Genomic DNA, 23,135 nt, shown 5'->3' on the forward strand with positions numbered 1-23,135 from the left:
ACAAATTCTGTCTTTCGAACGTATGTAGTGCAGGGAATATGCGGCCGGTTGAATTTTTCTTGTGTTTTTTTTTTATGGTGGGGGGGATAACTATCTGTATCAACTCATAGCAAAATGCTTCAAAGACACTACGAACTCTAGTGTCGACCAGCTACCATGAGGGTAAATTGTAAGTAACCACTGTTCGCCATGCGCAAATGGAGCTAGTTCGCTAACTGCTAGCCACATGGCTAGCTAGCTTTCTCACACAGTCTAGGCCTGGCCTGTTTAAATAACATTCAGAACCCTGGTTTTTCTGTAACATACGTTACCTGATTTTCCTTATCACTTAACGGGTTTTAGTTAGTGTTGGGATTTTGTTTAGTATTCACTGTGGTGCAGGAAGCCTGAGGTGTGGGAACGTGGTCTGCGTCAACATTTGCGGCAGATTTATGATTAATTTACTAGCGCGGAAACATTGTTTCCACTGTAGCTTGTATGTGGTTAGCTATGTATCCGTCTGATCTTTGTCTGCACCTTTCAGAGCCGTTTGAACGTGGATGGACTTCAGAAGTCCTATGGGCTGTGTCCACTCAAGAGGTAAAACAATATCCATGATTACGTTTGACCAGTTTTAAATTGGGCAGTTTGACAGTCCAGATTTGAACAGGTCTGAAGTGTCTACCTAGCTTAATTAACAAGCCTGTGATGAAACAAGTTATCCCTGTCTGAACAACAGTGTTGACTTACTGAAACCCCTGAGGCTTGATGGGAGACTCGTATGATTTGAATGGGTACGTTTTGGCAGTAGTCAGTTGAGTAACTGTGGCATAGTTTCTTAAGGTTATATGTAGCCATGTTGCGTAGCAAGATCATTAATTGAAGTTGTGCAGTAATGGACTACTTGAAACTCTTTCTTGTAGTGTTGTGGCCTCCGAGGGTGTGTAGCATTTCGCTACACTAGCATTAACATCTGCTAACCATGTGTATGTGACAAGTAAAATTTGATTTGATTTGACAGTTGCTTGGTAAGTAGCTAGAACCTCTATGGTCTCTTGTGACTCAAATGGAGACATTGATTTGGTTACTTTGCACTGAAGGTGCTCTGAGAAATGCACAGCCCTGAATGTGAAAGAATGCCTTTGACCGTTGTGGTAATGCGACCCAAACATGGTAATTTCTTTACAGGTCTGCCAACCTGGGTGTGATTCCATGAAAATGTTCCAATGAAGTTACTCCAATGAGAGCAGGTAAACACTACTTTGGATATTAAGTGATGGTCAGATTGCTAAGTAATGGTGTTCAATCTGTGGAGGGTATAGTAACAAGTCTGTGATGAAACAAGTTATCCCTGTCTGAACAACAGTGTTGACCTATAGAAACCCCTGAGACTTGATGGGAGATTCATATTGTGGGATAATGATTCAAGTATTACCATGACGAACATGTATTAATATTTCAAATATTTATAGTGCCGGTGGGTCAAGAGGACAGTCAATTGGTAAGTGCTCAGCTAGGTCTTACTTTACAGTATTTTTTTAATGGTGACTGTAGTTTCAGAGATGAGAATGCTGCATAGGAAGTGCCGTCTGATGCGATAACTGACGCTGGATAAAGCTGCTCTGAGAAATTCACAGCCCTGAATGTCACCATGCTTTTGGCAATTGTAGCATTTAACCAAATTAACATAATTTCTCTACAGGTCTACCAACCTGGATGTGAACCCCTGAAAATACAGCAAGTAATGCCATTGGGATCAGGTAACTACATGAACTGAATTAGTCTTATGGCTGATAATTAAATGGTATGAGTAATGGCAGATGTGAAGAGGGTAACAAGCCTGTGATGAAACATGTTATCCCTGTCTGAACAGCAGTGTTGACTTATAGAAACCCCTGAGGCTTGATGGTAGATCCATATGTACTCATCTTCTGGTTTTATAAGGTAACAGTTGTCTGTTGGAGCCCTTCCTTGGCTTACTAGATGTTTTTATTTATTTTAGGTAATGGGGTCAAAGACGTTGTGCCAAGGACAGGACTCAAGAACTGATTCAACAAAATAATGATCAGTGACTGACACAAAGAAACTAGTTCAATGCAAACATTAGAATGTCACGTTTTAATGGTGTACTTAATACCAGAAAGTCACAGGGCTTTAAGCCCCACAGTTAATCAGTGTGAAAGGCTGAATTGTAAGGTGCTTTCTTGAGTGTGTCCAGGAAGAACTGCTCGTCCTGCAGAAAGTCACGATCCTAAGAAGATAAAAACAAGTACATTTATCTACAATAAAGATTTTGAAACTACTCTGCTTGTTCCATCTTTACTATAACATCTAGGGTAATGTTCAAAGCTGACTTCTGTTAACTGCATTGGCCCTCTGAAATTGGATCAAACTATTCAACTTTAACCTGATTTGATTTGGTTAGTAATGCATTAGTTACCTTCTCTGCTGTGTGCCTGAGCAGGGCCAATCTGGCCTGGAGCTCTGTTGAATCCGGACTAGAGACCAGGGGTGGGGGCTGGCGAACAGCCTTGGTGGAGGCCATCTGAGGTACTGCCAACACTGGTCTGAAGTCTGCAGTATTTAAAATATTGTAAAATATGCTGTTCTGTGTTAATTCAGCAAAAAATATTTGTTCTGTAAACGGCTCAGCCCACCTGTGAATATAGGGGCCATAGATTGAGGGAAAGGAGTGATTGGAAGGCTGTGCTTGAGTGCCTCCATTTCTCTACGCTGCTCAGTTGTCTTCATTCTCTCCTGTAGAAGGGGAAATGGTTAGTTGATATACACTAACATTTCCATAAGTCTGGATGTGATTTGTACACAATTCAAAGGCGCTACAGGAGGACTGGCTGGAATGAAACAATTTCCAACCATAATGTGCTGTTCCTGATGTGTACCAGCAGAGGCTGGTGGAAGATTGGCTGGTATACTCCCCCTACTTATTGACCTGATGGAGGTGCTGTTCCTGCTGTCTCAGTCTCTCCATCTGGGAGTGGATGCTTCTCAGCCTGGTCTGGTGCTCAGTCTCCACCTGTCTCGACTCCTGTAGGGCCTTCTCCCCCTCATTATATTTTTCTGATGCCAGCTGCAAATACCGAAGCAGTGCGCCCAGTCACAGCATTGTGCTACCTCCACTCAATCGCATACAACCAATGATTCATATACATTACTGTCAACTCAATAGCTATCAAATAGTGATGAGGTTGTGATCCAGACCTTGCTGAAGGCCTCTACCTCCTGGGCACGTGTCTTCAGCTGCAGGCCTGTACCACTCAGCCTCTCCTTTTCCCTGTCCAGTTCCTCCCTCTGTCTCTCCAGAGCCTCCCTCTCCCGTGCTACAGCTGCCTCATGCTGCTTTAGCTCCCCAGCACGCAGCTTCAGGTCCACCTGTTCCTAGTGATTACAGAAGACTGCCTGTTTCAAAGCTCTGCAAATCTTAATTGCTTGATCAAGTGAGTGAAATGAAATGATTGGGTTAGGTGAACCCCATTGCCTGAACATGTTAAAATGCTGGCAGTTTGCGTGCGACAATGATAGACATACAAGCCTCTAGTCCTATCCTAGCCCCTAGTCTGCAGTACCTGCGCCATGCTGATGATGGAGCCCTCTCTGTGGGCATCCCTCTCCAGCGCCCGGCTGGCCTCCCGCTCTGCTCGGTCCTGCCTCTGCTTCTCCTGGGTGTGGAACTGGGTCCACTCAGCCGCCAGCTTCCTTCTCTCCTCTGCACAGCGCTGCATTACCTGCTGCTGCTCCTCCAACAGGGCACTCTAGACATGGAGGGGAGTAGGGGTCTTCTAAGTCAGTGTTTCCCAACCCTGTTCCTCCAGTACCCCCAACCTGACACCTCATTCAGGGCTTGATGATTAGTTGAATCAGGTGTACTGTAGGGGCTACTTGAGGACCAGGGTTGGGAAACACTTGAGTAGGGATCTGGCTGACATCTTTAACCACTTCTACCTCAGTATCTGTCTTACTTTTGCCCTCTCCAGCTCCTCTCTCTCCATACTGATGTGCTGAGTTAGAGAGCGTCTCTCCTCGTCCAGGCCTCTCTGAGATGAGTCGGCCTTAGCCTGCTCTGCATTCACTCTCCAGCGCTCCTACAACACAATCATAACATTCTGGGGAAATGGAAGGAAAAGCGAACTACTTATGCAAATTAAGACCAAACCTCTATTTGTGAATATAATCGTGACCGTCTTATTGGTGGCACTGGTGCGAGCTTCACATTCTACCTGGTCACCTCAATCAAAACATTCAATTTTTTGGGTGGATAAAACCATGAATTTGTTCAGTGAAGTGCATTATCCTCATGTGTCTGCTGTGCCACTGTACCTGCCTGTTTCAATGGGTCCAGATGCTGTAATGAGCGAGCCTCATTCATTTCCAAATAACTTCAGAAGCAAGCTAGTTATCCATGTTAAAAATGGAGGGGGTTTCCGCTTTCTGTAAGTATAATGCACATCTTAACGATCATTACTGAGCTCAAAGAGCACTGTTCTGATATGGCAGTGAAATTGCACATCGGCCAAATTATTATTTTTGACGTTACATTCACTGTTCGATGAATGCATGCTTCTAGCAATAGGTTGTTCATTTAGATCTAGCTAATGTTTATGGTTTCCATTTCCTCGGGTGGTGAATTAGCAGTAATTTAATTAGGCCTCTATAATAGAGATCAAGGTACATTTGTGTCTATATGCTGAAACCTCTGGAGCCCAATTTTTTTTTTTAACTAATTGTGAACCAAAAATTCATGACAATCACTGGATTAGGTTGCATATAAACAAATAATTTGAATCATGCATTCCTGCTTGGACATGTTAATGTAATTTACTTGAATAACATCTGTTACACCTCAAATCAAATTTGCCACATGCGCAGAATACAACAGGTGTATAGTCATGGCCAAATATTAATTTTCAAAGTCTGCTGCCTCAGTTGGTATATACTGCGGAATGTTATAAAAAGTGAACAGATTAATTTCAAAGTCCCTTCTTGACTTAAATTAACTGAAGTCCCCCCCAAAAAAATTCCACTGCATTTCAGCCCTGCCACAAAAGGACCAGCTGACATGTCAAGTGATTCTCTCGTTAACACAAGTGTGAGTGTTGATGAGGACAAGGCTGGAGATCACTGTCATGCTGATTGAGTTCAAATAACAGACTGGAAGCTTCAAAAGGGAGGGTGGTGCTTGGAATCTTTGTTCTTCCTCTGTCAAACATGGTTACCTGCAAGGAAACATGTGCCTTCATCATTGCTTTGTACAAAAAGGGCTTCACAAGAAAGGATATTGCTGCCAGTAAGATTGCACCTAAATCACCACCAGTAGAGCTTGCTCAGGAATGGCAGCAGGCAGGTGTGAGTGCATCTGCACGCACAGTGAAGCAAAGACTTTGAGGATGGCCTGGTGTCAAGAAGGGCAGCAAAGAAGCCACTTCTCTCCAGGAAAAACATCAGGGACAGACTGATATTCTGCAAAAGGTACAGGGATTGTACTGCTGAGGACTGGGGTAAAGTCATTTTCTCTGAATCCCCTTTCCGATTGTGGCATCCGGAAAAAAGCTTGTCGGGAGAAGACAAGGTGAGCGCTACTATCAGTCCTGTGTCATGCCAACAGTAAAGCATCCTGAGACCATGTGTGGGGTTGAATAAAGAATGGTACCAACATATCCCAACCATCCAGGAACAGTTTGGTGATGAACAAAGCCTTTTCCAACATGAGGCAACTTGCCATAAGGCAAAAGTGATAACTAAGTGGCTCGGGGAACAAAACATTGATATTTTGGGTCCATGGCCAGGAAACTCCCCAGACCTTAATCCCATTGAGAACTTGTGGTCAATCCACAAGAGGTGGGTGAACAAACAAAACCCCACAAATTCTGACAAACTCCAAGCATTGATTATGCAAGAATGGGCTGCCATCAGTCAGGATACGGCCCAGAAGTTAATTGACAGCATGCCAGGGCGGATTGCAGAGGTCTTGAAAAAGAAGGGTCAACACTGCAACTATTGACTCTTTGCATCAACTTCATGTAATTGTTAATAAAACAGGCTCTAACCAATAGTGCAAAAAATGTATTAGGTAAACAATAGGTAAGTAAAGAAAGGCTATAAAAGTAGCGAGACTACATACAGACTCCGGTTAGTCAGGCTGATTGAGGTAGTATGTACATGTAGAAATGGTAAAAGTGACTATGAACAGAGTAGCAGTAGCGTAAAATAGGGGGTGGCGGGAAACAATGCAGATACCCTGGTTAGCCAATGTGTGGGAGCACTGGTTGGTCAGCCCAGTTGATGTAGTATGTACATGAATGTATAGTTAAAGTGACTGCATATATGATAATAAAACATTGTGAATGATTTTATAAGATGGTGCCTCAAAATGTATTCTATTGTGAAGCTGCCCCCAAAAAGTTTTAGGGCCGTGGTGCCACCAACTGAAGACGTTAGTCTGGAGCCCTGTGTTGACACACAAGACCTAAAATTAAGTCACTCTTGACATGTTTTCCTTTACAATCCCATTTTTTCCCCTCAGGGTGACATGGCAAGTTTTATTTGACCTTTTATTTATACAAGTAAGTAAATTAAGAAGAATCGTATTTACAATGACGACCTGTCATAGAAGCACAGTCAACAAAGACCTCTGAGTGACTCCTGACCTTCTCTAGTTGCCTCTGCTGCTCAGCCAGCTGGGTGTCCATCTTGGCGATGACTTCTTTGAGCCTTGTTCTCTCCTCTGCCATGGCCCTCTGCTGCTGGCCCAGACGGTCCTGCATCACTGAAAGAGTAGACAAGCTGACTTTCACATGACATTCTCACTGACTGATGGGAAAATAAATAGAAACGGCTGTATTATGAAAATCATTGTTTTTTTTCTTCATAAAACTGAGTGGTGGTATGATACCTCGGAGCTGTTCGTCTCTCTGCCGTGCCCCCTGCTCCAGCCCCTGGGCTGTGTTCTCATGGGTGCTCTCCACCCGAGACGAAAGGTCCCCCAGCCTGTGGGAGAAATGCTCCATCTGCTCAATCACCACTGTCAGGGACCTACAACACCAATACACAGAATGAGAGAGACTATATGATGTCAACCTGTAGTAAGTTACGAGTTTGGTTACATGTAGCATGTCCTCTATAATTCTTATGCAAAGGTCGGAGATTAAGCAGAGTATGGTTAAAAATGAGTATTGAGTAGAAATGCATGTGTGACCTGGTTTGTGATGTGGCACTGGTCACAGCATCAATCTCCTCATCCTTCAATCTCTTCAGTCTCTGGACCTGATCCTCGTGGTCTTTCTTCATCTCCAAAATAGACTTCCTAGAGGAAGGAAACCGTGACAAAGAAAAATTAAGGAACATTATGGAAATATAAAGATACATTATTTTATCCACAAGCTGTGAAAATATTTTGTATTTTTTTATTTGACCTTTTTAACTTGGAAAGTCAGGTAAGAACAAATTCTTATTTTCAATGACGGCCTAGGAACAGTGGGTTAACTGCCTGTTCAGGGGCAGAACGACAGATTTGTACCTTGTCAGCTCGGGGGTTTGAACTTGCAACCATCCGGTTGCTAGTCCACCGCTCTAACCACTAGGCTACCCTGCCGCCCCAAATAGCTGAGCTTTAGGGAGAAAATTCAGGCATGGCCACAATCTCTTGTTCTCTAATGTGGTATCTTGCAGCTCCTACCTCTGTAGGTCTCTGAGTCGCTCCACCTCTCGGTCTCTGTCGTGCTGGGTTTGGGCCAGTCTGCGCTGGTGCTTTGCCTGCAGCTCCATACGCTCCTGTTCAGCTATACGTGTGACGGTGGCTAAGCGCTCTGCTAGGTCCTCGCATTCCTGTCGTGCCCGTGCTTCTCGCTGTGCCGCGGAATCGTCAAGCAGCTTCACACGAGCCCTGGTGGATGCACACACACTCTTTTGGGTAAAGAGGTAGTGATTCAGTCTGTGGTGGTGGCATGACCTCTATAGGTCTCCGAGCTTCTGTCATACCTGTGTGTGTTCTCCATGAGCTCAGTGTCCTGCTTGTGTCTCTGCTGAACACTCTCCAGCAAGATCTGGTTCTGGTCTAGCTCCTGCTGTAGAGATCTCACCTGGAAGAGAATACGCAGTAGTCAGCTGAATGTTGTTTATGGAAGTGGCAGAAAGAGGAAGAGCACTGTCAAAAAGACAGTTGATAGATACCTGTCCCTCCAGTTTGATGATGCGGGCCTGTAAAGCTAGATGTCCATTCTGCTTCTCAGTGTCTCTCTTCTGTCTCTGCAGCCCAGCTACATCCACAGCTCCCCCTAACCCCAGCAGCTGGGACTCCAACTACGGTCAGAGACGGATACCAAAGTCAAGTTACCGAAAACTCTCAAAGGGGAACATCTGATAAAACCTAAGGTATCTGTGTTCAAATTAGCAAAACAAATTAAATGTGAAGTGTTTCCATCAAATGAAAAGGTAATTGTGATTGGAGATTTGTTTCACCTGCTGTTGTAGCAAGAGTTGTTGCAAACTGTTGGCTGAAAGAGACACCTGTTTAAAAGAATGTTAAACAATTAAATAAGTGACTTATGGTTTCCAAAAATATATATCATCCATAATGACATTAGGGCATATAAACAAAACATTTAAAGGCCTCTACATACCGGTGGTTGGACAACAGGTGCAGTGTTCTGCATCTGGCTTTGCTGTGGCACTGGGAAACCAAGAACAGTATGTGTCAATCAGGACAATCTGCCCATCATCAATGCCAGTGATTGATAAGAAACTAGAGGCATAACTATTAGAAATACGAATACAGTTAGAAAGTTATTCAAAATGACTACTGTCCATAAGCTATCCATCCCTATGTTTCCCTAAGAGTACCTACACCGCATTGAGCCAGGCATCATAGCATGGGGCATGGGGCCAGACATAGACTGCCATGGCTGGGCAGGGTAGTTAGGGGGCAGCTCTGCTTGACTTGGCCATCCTGGCTCCCTCTGATCCTGCAGGGCTGGTGGATGGTACTGCTGGGGCAGGGGGAAGCTAATGGTAGCAGAGGTTGGCAGGGGAGAGGGGTCTGGGGTCTGGTCAGGATAGAAGCCTACTCTAGCAGACACAGCTGTGGATAGAAAGGGGGAGACTAGTTGAGAGGAAGGGAAAGGCTGAGGTTTGGTGGGTGGATGTTGGATGACTATTGTGGGGGATTGTGGAGGAGATGAGTGGACTGCTCGACTGGTATCTGTGGGGAGGGGAGAGCTGATGTGTGCCTTTGACATGACTGTGGGTTGTGGATGTGAGACAAGCTCAGTACGAGTCTTAGGTGTTGGTAAGTGAGGGGTGTGGTCTGTGTGTGAATTCTGCCTGATAGGCTCAGTTTCTTCAGCAGTGGAATGAGCTGGTCGGGGCTGGGCATGACTCTTTGTCCCTATTGGCTCAGCAGGGTCACTAGTGAATTTGTGATTGGTTTCCTGTGTCTGCTCAGGAGGGTCAGGTGTAGACATTCTAGTAGGCTCTGGGTCAGCTAAATGACTAGAAAGAGACTTGGCTTGAAAAAACAATGTTTGTTATAAAAGATGCTTCCCATGAGGTAGAAGTTGAATAGCACAACGTAGAGGGAAAAGGGACATAGTTAGCTGGGTCCTCTAAGATGGGAGTGAGTAACATACCAGGCCTGAACTGGTCCTCTCTCACTGGGGTAGAATGAGCAGTAGGGCTGGGCTGTCTGTGGGAGGGCTCCCTGGGCAGAGGAGAATCTCTTGAAGAGAAGGAACATAATCCTGACCTCAATGTCCAAAAGCACCAGAACTCATATAGCACACTGGGGCAATATTGCAGTGGTAGATATTATACATCACAGCTATTTAGATTAAGGTTGATCATACCCTGGTTCCTTGTTGGGGGTGGATGCATCTTTCCTCCTGGAAGCTGGTGAAGAACCACGTTTGCTGAGGAAGTAACAGACAACCAATGTCAACATACTGAGATGTAAGCAGTCGCTTCTAATGTAGACGTTTCTCTAGAACTGTGGAAGTATGACCCAGCCTTCACTGTAGAGTACCCTAGTCCTAGCCTTACCTAGTCCTATAGCCTTACCTGAGAAACGACTCCAGATCCACCTCGTCTCCAAACCCCAGAAAGTCTTCCTGGGTTGTCCTCTTTTCCTCTGACCGTGTGGATGATTGAGTCTTCTTCCTGCTCAATGCCCCTGATAGCCAATCATCTTCGTGCTTTTGGCTTGCAGAGACCTCTACACTGGGTCCTACTGGTTTGGAGTATTTGAAGGAGGTGTTTGGAGTCTCTGTCGATGGCTGTGGAATGTGGTTGCCAGAAGAGGAGGGTTTGCTTCCCACTGACGAAGAGGAGGGGGTATTCAAGGGTTCTGGTACAGGCGGGGGCTCTTCCTCATCATCCTGCGAGAGCCCCAGCCAGTCTGCAGCAGGCCGGGGAAAGGTAGGGGTGAGCGTGGTGGGGGTGATGGGTTTGGGTTTCTTCTCAGGAGAAGAGGCACTGTTGTCCTCAGTGGAGAATCTGAAAAGGAGTGGCTAATCTTAGATGGTGGCCATTTCCTTTGTCATACACTCTGGTCCAGTAGCTGACATATAATCTGCGTTCCTGAAGCTTATCTATCTAAATATGATGTACTTGTTATTGACCCAACTAAGCATTGATCCAGGCTTTGACCAAAACAAACTGAGGGCTTCTGTTAGAGCTCTGACTTACCTGACCGACTGTCTGCGTGAGTGGCGTCCCTCCGGTGTAGTGACCAGTGTAGGTTGATAGGAACCAAACGTCAGGTCTTCTTCTAGGAAGGGGTCTGACAAAGGGAAACATCAACTCTCATTTCATTCATTCAAGAATACTATATCACACTTTAAATACAAAAACATGGAGTGTTAGCTACCTTTAGTAGTGGGGGTCTCCTGATGATGCTTCTGCTTTTCCTGCTGCTGCTGCGGAGGGTCCTTCCTCTCCCCTGTTGGAGGGTGCTCCAGAAGGCGAGGGGAAGTCCCACGCCCCAGAATCTCATCTAGCCTGGTGCGTGCTCTTTGAGGGAGCTCACTGCTGCTAGAGACAGTCAGCCCAGAGGAACAGGGAGGTTACATTTCAAATTAACTTTTTGTTGGGTTTATCATAGTCCATAGGTTTTGTAATAGCCTTGGTTGGAACTTATGATGTTGACTGAGGCATTTGAGACCCTACCTCTCATTCTTTGGTATGAGCACGGTCTCATTCTTCTTAGGGCTCTCTTTGGGACTCTCCCCAAACCCCAATGCATCCATTAGGTCATCCTCGTCATCATCAAACGTAAGCTCGTCCCGCTTTTTTGGAACTGGAGCTGGTGAGGCTTACAGGAGAAATATATACATTTGATACATTCTGGCTCTCTTCTTTTGGGTATGTTACAATGTATAAAACACAAAAGTTCACCAACCTGTTTCTTTTTTCTTTATGATAGGGGAGTCTGGGGGCAGCACTGATTTCTCTGGAGGAGCTTTTTTGGTGATTTTTGGCTCATTTTTGTCTTCTATGGGTAGATCATCTAACAGGTCAGCCAAAGGGTCATCATAGTCTGTAGACAACAGATATGATACCAGAGCTGGGGATACTGTTTTAATATTGATATGCTTTATGGTGTTAAGAACTCTGCACTTAGGGCCACTCTAATCTATTTTACAGTTGACCTGATATTTTTTGGTCTATACATGGGTCCAACTGTTAGCTTTGGTACCTTTTGTGTCAGTTGTTGGGGCAAGAACATCATCATCATCTGAAGCAATGCAGCAATGGGGAGAAATAGTGTACAATTATGTATATTTGCATGGTATTAATACTAATTTGGTGGCCCAGTGTAGCCAGACTAGCCAAAGACCCAGACAGTCAGCTCACTAGTGAAGCTGAACCTCTTGTAGCCACGTGCTGTCGATGCAGGAGCAGAACTTGGCTTCTTCTCCTCAATGTCTGGTTCATCTGAGATTCCTCCTTTTAACTTGTTTCCTGATTTAGGAGGATTTTTCGTAGGTCCTCCAATGCCGGAGCCTTTACTCTGAGCTGGGGCTGAACTGGGCTTTTTCTTTGATCCAAAGAGATCAGCGTCCATATCATCTATGTCCTATGCAAGGATAGAACAGACACAGCTGGGTTATGAACGTTCACACATAAAGCCTGGCGGCTTACTCCCTGAGGATTTGTCATTAGAACAAGGCACCATTACCTTCATGCTCTCCAGTAAGGCTGTGGGATCAGCCTCAGAAACATCAGAGCCCTGGATTGGAAGTGAATATAAAAGATGTATATGAAGGAAAACATAGTCAACTGCCTCCCTGCCATACTTAATGTATGACCTGCCAACTCACCTCATCATTTTCAGCTTCCTCAGCCAGTTTGCTGAAGAAGTCGTCGTCGCCCAATAGTGAGCTGTAGAACCAAAACGCATAGAATTAGCAAGCAGACTGTGACAGTATCCGCTATCTAAATAGTCACGAAAGAAAGAGTTGAGACTACTCTCTGATCTGGCAGTACATTTTTCAGTCCCAGTTAACTCACCGTTTTCCACTGTGTGATGGTAGAGGAGGTCCTAGTCTGCCTGCTTCACGGGCCAGAGCTTTGGCCTTCACTGGGAAATCTGTACAAATAAACAGGAAAACTTTATCACTACACAGTGTGTATACGTACAGTATATTATACTAATGATTTGTCAGTTTGAATGGTCATAGATCTGTTGTAGGGATGTAATCACATACCATCATCTCCCAACAGGTCTCCTAACATATCATCAATTGAACCTGTAGTACAAAAACATCATATTGAATGAATCTGTGAGCTCCATTGAAGTTGTATTGTGCAGGATTTAAATAGGTAAATAACAACATCAGAGGGACTTACTCTTCTGTCCTTTCTTCTGTTTAGCCTGTATCGATTAGGAACACATAGGATAGGGGGTGTGTTTAATTTGTGGAACTTTCCAACAGGAATCTGTTCCAAAAACGTAGTAAAATAAAAGATTGCCAAACAACGCATACAAAGTAGCACGATAAATTCACCTTGCTAACTATCTGTCGAATAGGCATCAACTCACCACAAAGCTTATTCTTAATGTTTGTCCATGGGCTACCAGAGTGAGGATAGACATTTTTCGGGAATAAACGCGGTGAGTGAAAAACTTTATGATATAGCCCACTCCCTACCGGGTATCTTATTCGGTCGCTATACAACTTTGTATGCGTTGTTTGTTGGCAACCTTGTTATTTACGAAGTTTCTGGAACAGTTTCCTGTTGGAACGTTCAATAAATTATACCCACCCAGGTTAGGGGTTTTAAAACAAAGTTATCTGCAGTCAATGGGGGTGACTGGCACTTGAATAAACTGTTAGCTTTAACTAGAAGCTATCTTGTGGGGAATTAGCTAGCTCTCAACAACCTATACTGAGCACTATTATATTTTAAGAGGGTTGATCTTGCAGAATGACCAATAATGTATTAGTAGACTTGTGTGATAAATGACTCTTATCTTGATTTAGATAGTATACGATACTTACCATGATGTTTCTCTGACTGCAGCAGCGTTAAATGTGAGCAAATGTAATAGCTAATGTTAGCTAGCTAGCTAAAGTAAAGCGTCAAGGTGACTAACCACAGCAAAGGGAAATCCCAAGAAGTCTGCAAATTTGCTTTGGCTAGACGACTAGAAGCTACTGTCTAGCTATTCTTTCACACACTTAGCTAGTATATTTGGTCACTAGCTACCTTTTTAAGCATTTAGAAACAACGGACAAATAATGATGTTATAACGTTACCACCAGCACTAGCTACATTCAAATGACATGGAAAGGCGGTTGTCTCATCATGAAGGCATTTAACGTTAACTGTGTAGCTAACGTTAGCTAGAAAATCAAAATGTACTCCCTCTGATTGACCAGGTTGAATGACTGAATATTAACTTAAATATTTAGAGTAAATCTAACCATCCCTCAATTTAAGTTGATAAAATACCAATCCATATGCTTTTATCAGTGTATTTACCCGCAGGTTCCTCTGTTGTAGCATTTTCAACGTACACTCCCTGTCTACCAGTGAATTATTGGTAAACATTCTGTTTGGTCACCACCAGGTGGCGTTTCAGGTTAGAACATTTCAAGATATGAGTTATTATTGTACAGAATAGCAGGATATAGAATAACAAATATGGCTTTTATCTAGCTAAATACTTTTTGTTTAATTGCAGGTTAGTATTGGTGTACATAAGCGAAGTAACCGATTATATAACAACATTAATAATTGGTCTACATCAAATCAAATTTATTTATATAGCCCTTCGTACATCAGCTGATATCTCAAAGTGCTGTACAGAAACCCAGCCTAAAACCCCAAACAGCAAGCAATGCAGGTGTAGAAGCACGGTGGCTAGGAAAAACTCCCTAGAAAGGCCAAAACCTAGGAAGAAACCTAGAGAGGAACCAGGCTATGTGGGGTTGCCAGTCCTCTTCTGGCTGTGCCGGGTGGAGATTATAACAGAACATGGCCAAGATGTTCAAATGTTCATAAATGCATGGTCAAATAATAATAAGGCAGAACAGTTGAAACTGGAGCAGCAGCACGGCCAGGTGGACTGGGGACAGCAAGGAGTCATCATGTCAGGTAGTCCTGAGGCATGGTCCTAGGGCTCAGGTCCTCCGAGAGAGAGAAAGAAAGTGAGGATTAGAGAGAGCACACTTAAATTCACACAGGACACCGAATAGGACAGGAGAAGTACTCCAGATATAGCAAACTAACCCCAGCCCCCCGACACATAAACTACTGCAGCATAAATACTGGAGGCTGAGACAGGAGGGGTCAGGAGACACTGTGGCCCCATCCGAGGACACCCCCGGACAGGGCCAAACAGGAAGGATATAACCCCACCCACTTTGCCAAAGCACAGCCCCCACACCACTAGAGGTCTACATAGCTAATCATTCAGTCAATGGTGGTGATGGACTGTATCAACGACACCCAACAAAATCTCAGTGGCACGAACAGATTAATTAAAGGAAAACTCCACCCAAAAACTATCTTTTGGTATTTGTTTCTTTAGTCCATTGTTGATTCAGTCCCAATTTGTTTTGCATGTCAGCAATCATGTTTTCAAGATATATAACTTTCGAAATACAGCTGGAATGATGCATTTTGCATCATATAATGCTGAAAGTTATAGATCTTGAAAACTTTATTGGTTACATGCAAAACATCTTGTCCCCTTTCCAGCACCAACAACACAGAGCACTTAGGTTTGTGAGGTGGGATCAAAACAGTTCTATTTGAGCTCCTAACAAGTAGGGTAGTAGAGATCATGGAATTGTGTCAGACGGTAATTGTCATGCAAATAACTGCCAGTCTCACGGTAATTGACCGTTAATTAACATAAACACATTTAGCGTACATAGGCTTCCACGCATAGCCTATAAGCCACTGATGCAGACCTTTGGAACATCTACATTTTTAAAAAACTCTTAAAAAATCCATTTAATATAGCCTACACATTACAATCAATCTATTTATTTTAGGCAGGTCTAAAGAAAATGATGATATGAAGAAAATGTTGCCTATTTCAGAAGAACAGAATAGCATATTCTGAGTTGTCCATATGTTAGGTCCTGATCTGGCTATGCAATATGGCTGTAGGCCACACTAGTTCATTTTGCCGACAAGGTTTGCTTATAATTCCCATGGCATTATTTTGTAGTAAGAGGAATACAATTGAATATAGCTGAATAAAATAGAAAATATATTTTTCCAAACGAGGGAGCACAGTTAACAAAGTGATCATTTGAAACAGGTCCTCTTATATGCTTAATTATTTATGCAACTTTAGTTGTGATACAAACCTTAAGCTGTATGTTTTGATTTCTAATACATTCTAAATCAAATCAAACGTTATTGGTCACATACACGTGGTTAGCAGATGTAAATGCAAGTGTAGTGAAATGCTTGTACTTCTAGTTCTGACCGTGTAGTAATATCTAACAAGTAATCTAACAATTTCACAACTACCTTATACACACAGTGTAAAGGAATGAATAAGAATATGTACATATGAGTGATGGCCGAATGGCATAGGCAAGATGCAGTAGATGGTATAGAGGACAGTATATACATATGAGATGTAATGTACGGTATGTAAACTTTATATCAAGTGACATAGTTTAAAGTGACTAGTGATACATTTATTACAATCAATTTTTTATTATTAAAGTGGCTAGAGATTTCTAAGGCTGCATGGGGCGGCAGGGTAGCCTAGTGGTTAGAGCATTGGACTAGTAACCGGAAGGTGGCAAGTTCAAACCCCCAAGCTGACAAGGTACAAATCTGTCGTTCTCCCCCTGAACAGGCAGTTCACTGTTCCTAGGCCGTCATTGAAAATAAGAATTTGTTCTTAACTGACTTGCCTGGTTAAATAAAGGTTAAAAAATAAATGTAAAAATGATGCGACTCCAATGTTCAGAACAGGTCGATTTGCCAATAATTACTTTAAATGTTTTTATTTTTCTAGTTGGGGCCCAGCAGGTAGCATATGAACACGTCATAAGCAATGGCAAAATGTAGGAAATTAGCTTTAAAGGTTGACTTTGGGCACAAAAAACAGTCAAACTCCTCCTTTCTCAATTTTCAAACATACATTTATAATTTAAAACTTTAAAAAAAAATTAAGTAGGTTAAAAGCAGCTTTTCTGTCTCGCTTTTGGTGGTTCATCGATTTGTCATTCTGGTCATGCACTCCGAGACCGGACGTAGCTAGTTGATTAGCTAAGCTGGCCACTTGTAGCTAGCCAGTAACTCCTCCAGTATGTGTTTGAGGTCATTTCACAGGATTTGTTTTTGCACAGAAACTGTAGAGATTGGTAAGAAATGGCACTTCTGTAGCCAAATATCTCATCCATGTTTTGTTTTTGTTTTTAAGCATTAAATGACCTGATATAATTACGCATTGATCAGCTATCCAATGTAAAGCCGTTATATTTGTGGTTTTGTCCAAAGTCGACCTTTAAAGTAACTGTCCAGTGTTTCCAGATCTCTATGAAATATGACCTATAATTAATTACAATATGAGTGAAATAATTTTCCTTACAATTTTTTTATTATGCATGTTAAAAAGCAGCTTTTTTTGTCACACCCTGATCAGTTTCACCTGTCCGTGTGTTTGTCTCCACCCCCTCCAGGTGTTGCTTGTTTTCCCCAGTGTATTTATCCTTGTGTTTCCTGTCTCTCTGTGCCAGTGTATTTATCCCTGTGTTTCCTGTCTCTCTGTGCCAGTGTATTTATCCCTGTGTTTCCTGTCTCTCTGTGCCAGTGTATTTATCCCTGTGTTTCCTGTCTCTCTGTGCCAGTGTATTTATCCCTGTGTTTCCTGTCTCTCTGTGCCAGTGTATTTATCCCTGTGTTTCCTGTCTCTCTGTGCCAGTGTATTTATCCCTGTGTTTCCTGTCTCTCTGTGCCAGTTCGTCAACCAGCGTGTTTTTCCCGGTTGCTTGCCTTCTCTATTCTCTTTTTGCTAGTCCTCCAAGTTTTGACCCTTGCCTGTTTCTGGACTCTTTACTCACCTGCCTTCTGCCTTGACCTCGAGCCTGCCTGCCACTCTGTACCTCCTGGACTCTGAACTGGTTTTGACCTTTTGCTTGTCCACGACCATTCTCTTGCCTACCCCTTTTTGGATCAATAAACATCTAAGACTCCAACCATCTGCCTCCTGTGTCTGCATCTGGGTCTCACCTTGTGCTCTGATACTTTTTTCTGTGTGTGTGTGTGTCCTCCGTCCGTCCGTCCAACAACAGAATGCTGTGGGCGTATACCAGTCATTAAAAATATTATTGAAAGGGCCTCCCGGGTGGCGCGCTAACCAAGGTTGCCAGGTGCACGGTGTTCCTTCTGACATATTTGTGCGTATGGCTTCCGGGTTGGATGCGCGCTGTGTTAAGAAGCAGTACGGCTTGGTTGGGTTGTGTATCGGAGGACGCATGACTTTCGACCTTCGTCTCTCCCGAGCCCGTACAGGAGTTGTAGCGATGAGACAAGATAGTAGCTACTAACAATTGGATACCACGAAATTGGGGAGAAAAAGGGGTAAAAATATAATATATATATATATTATTGCGAGTAGCCCAGGTAGCCTTGTGGTTAGAGCGTTGAGCCAGTAACTGAAAGGTTGCTAGAGCAAATACCCGAGCTGACAAGGTAAAAATCTGTTGTTCTGCCCCTGAACAAGGCAGTTAACCCACTGTTCCTAGGCCATCATTGTAAATAAGAATGTGTTCTTAACTGACTTGCCGAGTTAAATAAAATTAAAGACTGGCAAGTTTATCCTCCTCAGGAGGATGACATCATCCTCTGAGGAAATAGCAAGCATTTTTTTTTAATGGTTTGAGATACAAGTTTTTTTTCTTTTTTTCTCAAATTCATGCTTTGGCCACCAATATCAGTATAGGATGAGTCAACATTATTTGGCTTACAGAATATACAGAATATGAACTTTTAAAAGTGAAATTTTCACTTTTAAAAAATTCACTTTAAAACTGCAACATTTTCTCTCAGTATCATGGCAAAATGTGAAGAATGGGCTCAGAAAATTACCTTAACTGTACATTTTTCTCAGACTCATGAAAATATGTGTAGAATAGCATTATAAAACTGCAGATTTTTCTCTCTGCCCCATGGCAAACCATGTTGAAATGCAGGAAGTTAGCTGTTTTCCTAAAACATATAACATAAACAGAGGCCAGTCAAAACTCTGTTTTCAGATGAAATTCAGCAATTATAAGGGTTTATAAGAATACATCTTTCAACAAGCTCTGTAGGCTATGGGCTCTCCAACCCTGTTCAGGGGTTATTTGGACACTTTAGGTGTGACACAAACATTATCAAAACATATAAGCCTATGTGCTAGGATACAAGTCGCAAAGAAATGCATGCACTGTTTCTTTAGACTGCACACCAGGGCCGTTGCCAGAATTAAACCGTTGGACGGGGCCTTTGATTTCCGTAGGTGGGCACGTTTGTTCACGGGACCTCCTCTGTGTGCACGTGCTTGCGTGTTCATAATTTTTTTATGGGTGTTATAGTAAAGACAATAGGCAGCTCCTGAGTTTCATGTCTGGGGAGGCTTATAATTTATCCTACCATTTCTACCGATCTGCATGCCCAGTTATGATTATTTTTATATGCTCATTTTTGTGGAACAGTTTCATTTCAATAATAATGTTTTCTTTATTCAAAATCATTCTCACGTGGTTAATCATAAAATCTGAAGTAAAATTATAAAAAATCTAAAAGTTAAAATATGGGCAAATTGATACACTGTGGTCCCATTGGCAGGCTAGAGAAAGTAGCGCATAGATAGCCTATAGGCCAATGCAGCAGTAGGCCTATAACTTCCATGTCAACTAAGTAAAATACAACGAAGTAAAATACATACTAAAGCTGAAAAATAAAAACAGCAGTAAATATCTTGATGAAAATTCTGTTTCTTTCAATCACATTCTCTCTATTACGACGGTCTGCCTCCCTTTCTATCTATCTTGCTAGTGAAGTGCCACATTGTATCAAAACATCAACTTGGTGTTGCCCGAAGCTGTAGCTAACTTGCAATAGTTTCCTACATGCCAGTGAGCTCGGGACATACAGCAGTTTCAATGACTCTGGGTATTCAGGAAGTATTCAGACCCCTTTACTTTTTCAACATTTTGTTTAATTTCAGCCTTATTCTAAAATGGATTAAATACAAAAAAATCCTCATCATTCTACACACAATACCCCATAATGACAACAGTCTCTGCTATGAGACTCAAAGTTCGAAAACCTGTTTCCATTGATCATCCTTGAGATGTTCTACAACCTTGATTGGAGTCCACCTGTGGTAAATTCAATTGATTGGACATGATTTAGAAAGGCACACACCTGTCTATATAAGGTCCCACAGTTGACAGTGCATGTCAGAGTAAAAACCAAGTCATGTGGTCGAAGGAATTGTCTGAGACAGGATTGTGTCAAAGCACAGATCTGGTGAAGGGCACCAAAACAATTCTGCCGCATTGAAGGTTCCGAAGAACATAGTGGCCTCCATCATTCTTAAATGGAAAAAGTTTGAAACCACTAAGACTCTTCCTAGAACTGGCCGCCCGGCCAAACTGAGCAATTGGGGGACAAGGCCTTGGTCAGGGAGGTGATCAAGAACCCGATGGTCACTCTGACAGAGCAACAGAGTTTCTCTGTGGAGATGGGAGAAACTTCCAGAAGGACAACCATCTCTGCAGCACTCCACCAATCAGGCCTTTATGGTAGAGTGGCCAGATGGAAGCCACTCCTCAGTAAAAGGCACATGACAGCCCGCTTGGAGTTTACCGAAAGGCACCTAAAGACTCTCAGACCATGAGAAACAAGATTCTCTGGTCTGATGAAATCAAGATTGAACTCTGGCCTGAATGCCAAGCGTCACGCCTGGAGGAAACCTACCACTATCACTACGGTGAAGCATGGTGGTGTGAGCATCATGCTGTGGGGATGTTTTTCAGCTGCAGGGACTGGGAGACTAGTCAGGATCGAGGGAAAGAACAGAGCAAAGTACAGAGAGATCCTTGATGAAAACCTGCTCCAGAGCGCTCAGGACCTTAGGGGGAATGTTCACCTTCCAACAAGACAGCAACCCTAAGCACAAAGCCAAGACAACACAGGAGTGGTTTTGGGACAAGTCTCTGAATGTCCTTGAGGGGCCAAACAAGAGCCCGGACCTGAACCTGGTCAAACAGCTCTGGAGAGACCTGAAAATAGCTGTGCAGCGATGTTCTTCATCCAACCTGACAGAGCTTGAGAGGATCTGCAGAGGAGAATGGGAGACACACCCCAAATACAGATGTGCCAAGTTTGTAGCGTCATACCCAAGAAGACTCAAGGCTGTAATTGCTGCCAAAGGTGCTTCAACAAAGTACTGAGTAAAGGTTCTGAATACTTACGTAAATGTGTTATTTTCATTTTTGTAAAAAACTGTTTTTGCTTTGTCATTATGTTGTATTGTGTGTAGCTTGAGGGAAAAAAGCAATTTAATCTATTTTAGAATAAGGCTGCAACGTAACAAAATGTGGGAAAAGTCAAAAGGTCTGAATACTTTCCGAATCCACTGTATATGGTATCATCAGATCATGATATTATGGTCTTTCATACTGAGGTTTGGTGATTATGGAGGCTGGAGGTGTTGGAATGATGTTTCAACAAAAACATTTCAAATCATTTGCAATGGATGTTAAAAAAACAGACTGTTGACTTACTGTGTGAGGTGTAGAAAAAAATTCCAGAGAATCTCATTTTCTTTGTGGGTGGACGTGGTGAGTTAAGACAATCAGAAATCAGACATTGCCAAATGGGCACTTTCCTACATTAACTTGTTTCTCACAAGTGTAGGAGGTTGTGAATTTTGCAAACAATGTTTCCATTCCGAGAATGAGAATGACAAATTACTGTAATTAATACATGCATTAACATAAATTAATGTAACAAAATGACTGGAGATTAACGGTACAGGCCTACTGGTGACATACCGTTGAAGTTGGAAGTTTACATACACTTAGGTTGGAGTCATTAAAACTTGTTTTTCAACCACTCCACAAATTTCTTGTTAACAAACTATAGTATTGGCAAGTCAGTTAGGACACCTACTTTGTGCATGACACAAGTCATTTTTCCAACAATTGGTTACAGACAGATTATTTCACTTATAATTCACTGTATCACAATTCCAGTGAGTCAGAAGTTTACATACACTAAGTTTACTGTGCCTTTAAACAGCTTGGAAAATTTCATAAAATGATGTCATGGCTTTAGACGCTTCTGATAGGCTAATTGACATAATTTGAGTCAATTGGAGGTGTACCTGTGGATGTATTTCAATGCCTACCTTCAAACTCAGTGCCTCTTTGCTTGACATCATGGGAAAATCAAAAGAAATCAGCCAAGACCTCAGAATTATTTTAGACCTCAACAAGTCTGGTTCATCCTTGGGAGCAATTTCCAAACACCTGAAGGTACCACGTTCATCTGTACAAACAGTACAAGTATAACACCATGGGACCACGCAGCCTTCATACCGCTCAGGAAGGAGATGCATTCTGTCTCGTACTTTGGTGCGAAAAGTGCAAATCAATCCCAGAACAACAGCAAAGGACCTTTGTGAAGATGCTGGAGAAAACAGGTACAAAGGTATCTATATCCACAGTAAAACGAGTCCTATATCGACATAACCTGAAAGGCCGCTCAGCAAGGAAGAAGCCACTGCTCCAAAACCACCATAAAAAAGCCAGACTACAGTTTGCAACTGCACATGGGGACAAAGATCGTACTATTTGGAGAAATGTCCTCTGGTCTGATGAAACAAAAATAGAACTGTTTGGCAATAATGACCATCGTTATGTTTGGAGGAAAAACGGGGAGGATTGCAAGCCGAAGAACACCATCCCAACCGTGAAGCACGGGGGTGGCAGCTTCAATGTTGTGGGGGTGCTTTGCTGCAGGAGGGACTGGTGCACTTCACAAAATAGATGGCATCATGAGGAGGTAAAATTATGTGGATATATTGAAGCAACATCTCAAAAAATCAGTCAGGAAGTTTAAGCTTGGTTTCAAATGGGTGTTCCAAATGGAGAATGACCCCAAGCATACTTCTAAAGTTGTGGCAAAATGGCTGAAGGACAACAAAGTCAAGGTATTGGAGTGGCCATCACAAAGCCCTGACCTCAATCCTATAGAAAATCTGTGGGCAGAACTGAAAAAGTGTGTGCGAGCAAGGAGGCCTACAAACCTGACTCAGTTTCACTAGCTCTGTCAGGAGGAATGGGCCAAAATTCACCCAGTTTTTTGTGGGAAGCTTGTGGAAGGCTACCCAAAACATTTGTCCTAAGTTAAACAATTTAAAGGCAATGCTACCAAATACTAATTGAGTGTATGTAAACTTCTGACCCACTGGGAATGTGATGAAAGAAATAAAGGCTGAAAGAAATAATTCTCTCTACTATTATTCTGACATTTCACATTCTTAAAATAAAGTGGTGATCCTAACTGACCTATGACAGGACATTTTTACAAAGATTAAATGTCAGGAATTGTGAAAAACAGAATTGAAATGTATTTGGCTGAGGTAAACTTCTGACTTCAACTGTATGAAATGGGTT

The 23,135-nt window shown here is 42.7% G+C and overlaps 1 protein-coding gene, 1 long non-coding RNA gene and 3 other non-coding genes across 16 annotated transcripts; 4 read left to right on the forward strand and 1 right to left on the reverse strand.

Annotated features, from left to right (window-relative positions):
* The first annotated feature begins 3 nt into the window (after positions 1 to 3).
* On the forward strand, positions 4 to 2,282 carry LOC109898667 (uncharacterized). Its single transcript, XR_002256385.1, has 6 exons — positions 4 to 169; positions 524 to 579; positions 1,168 to 1,229; positions 1,452 to 1,480; positions 1,682 to 1,739; positions 1,982 to 2,282. It is a non-coding gene; the product is annotated as an uncharacterized LOC109898667 (long non-coding RNA).
* On the forward strand, positions 677 to 748 carry LOC116376030 (small nucleolar RNA R38). The gene has a single exon (XR_004211427.1). It is a non-coding gene; the product is annotated as a small nucleolar RNA R38 (small nucleolar RNA).
* On the forward strand, positions 1,304 to 1,375 carry LOC116376029 (small nucleolar RNA R38). Its single transcript, XR_004211426.1, has one exon. It is a non-coding gene; the product is annotated as a small nucleolar RNA R38 (small nucleolar RNA).
* On the forward strand, positions 1,535 to 1,607 carry LOC116376037 (small nucleolar RNA SNORD49). The gene has a single exon (XR_004211433.1). It is a non-coding gene; the product is annotated as a small nucleolar RNA SNORD49 (small nucleolar RNA).
* Positions 2,083 to 14,071, reverse strand: fbf1 (Fas binding factor 1). 12 transcript variants are annotated; one of them, XM_031834602.1, is made up of 31 exons: positions 13,972 to 14,070; positions 12,835 to 12,859; positions 12,693 to 12,734; positions 12,496 to 12,574; positions 12,306 to 12,366; positions 12,164 to 12,214; positions 11,839 to 12,061; positions 11,681 to 11,719; positions 11,384 to 11,521; positions 11,152 to 11,296; positions 10,853 to 11,013; positions 10,672 to 10,765; positions 10,045 to 10,479; positions 9,834 to 9,896; positions 9,618 to 9,706; positions 8,837 to 9,070; positions 8,613 to 8,662; positions 8,452 to 8,499; positions 8,164 to 8,292; positions 7,972 to 8,072; positions 7,670 to 7,876; positions 7,190 to 7,297; positions 6,887 to 7,026; positions 6,642 to 6,760; positions 3,957 to 4,079; positions 3,564 to 3,749; positions 3,199 to 3,375; positions 2,930 to 3,067; positions 2,637 to 2,736; positions 2,420 to 2,553; positions 2,083 to 2,230 (listed from the first exon to the last, which is right to left on the reverse strand). In XM_031834602.1, exons 1-31 carry the CDS (start codon positions 14,038 to 14,040, stop codon positions 2,147 to 2,149), a joined length of 3,792 nt encoding a protein of 1,263 aa, XP_031690462.1. In that variant the 5' UTR covers positions 14,041 to 14,070; the 3' UTR covers positions 2,083 to 2,146. The 12 variants fall into 12 exon arrangements, 11 of the variants coding, with proteins under 11 accessions (XP_031690462.1, XP_031690463.1, XP_031690461.1 ...); XM_031834603.1 differs by having other exon boundaries at positions 9,618 to 9,688; positions 10,853 to 11,016; XM_031834601.1 differs by having other exon boundaries at positions 10,853 to 11,016; positions 13,972 to 14,069.
* Between the last annotated feature and the right edge of the window lie 9,064 nt (positions 14,072 to 23,135).

Source organism: Oncorhynchus kisutch, linkage group LG10 (assembly GCF_002021735.2).
Source record: "Oncorhynchus kisutch isolate 150728-3 linkage group LG10, Okis_V2, whole genome shotgun sequence".
Taxonomy (NCBI): Eukaryota; Metazoa; Chordata; class Actinopteri; order Salmoniformes; family Salmonidae; genus Oncorhynchus; species Oncorhynchus kisutch.

Bases quoted from the DNA above. Each gene is read 5' to 3' on its own strand.
- fbf1 (XM_031834601.1), bottom strand. From the start codon at position 14,040: ATGTTTACCAATAATTCACTGGTAGACAGGGAGTGTACGTTGAAAATG. The intron at 12,575-12,692 runs GTATGTGATTAC...TTATTTGTACAG, and splicing joins AGACCTGTTGGGAGATGATG to ATTTCCCAGTGAAGGCCAAA. The intron at 3,376-3,563 runs GTACTGCAGACT...TGTAATCACTAG, and splicing joins CCATCATCAGCATGGCGCAG to GAACAGGTGGACCTGAAGCT.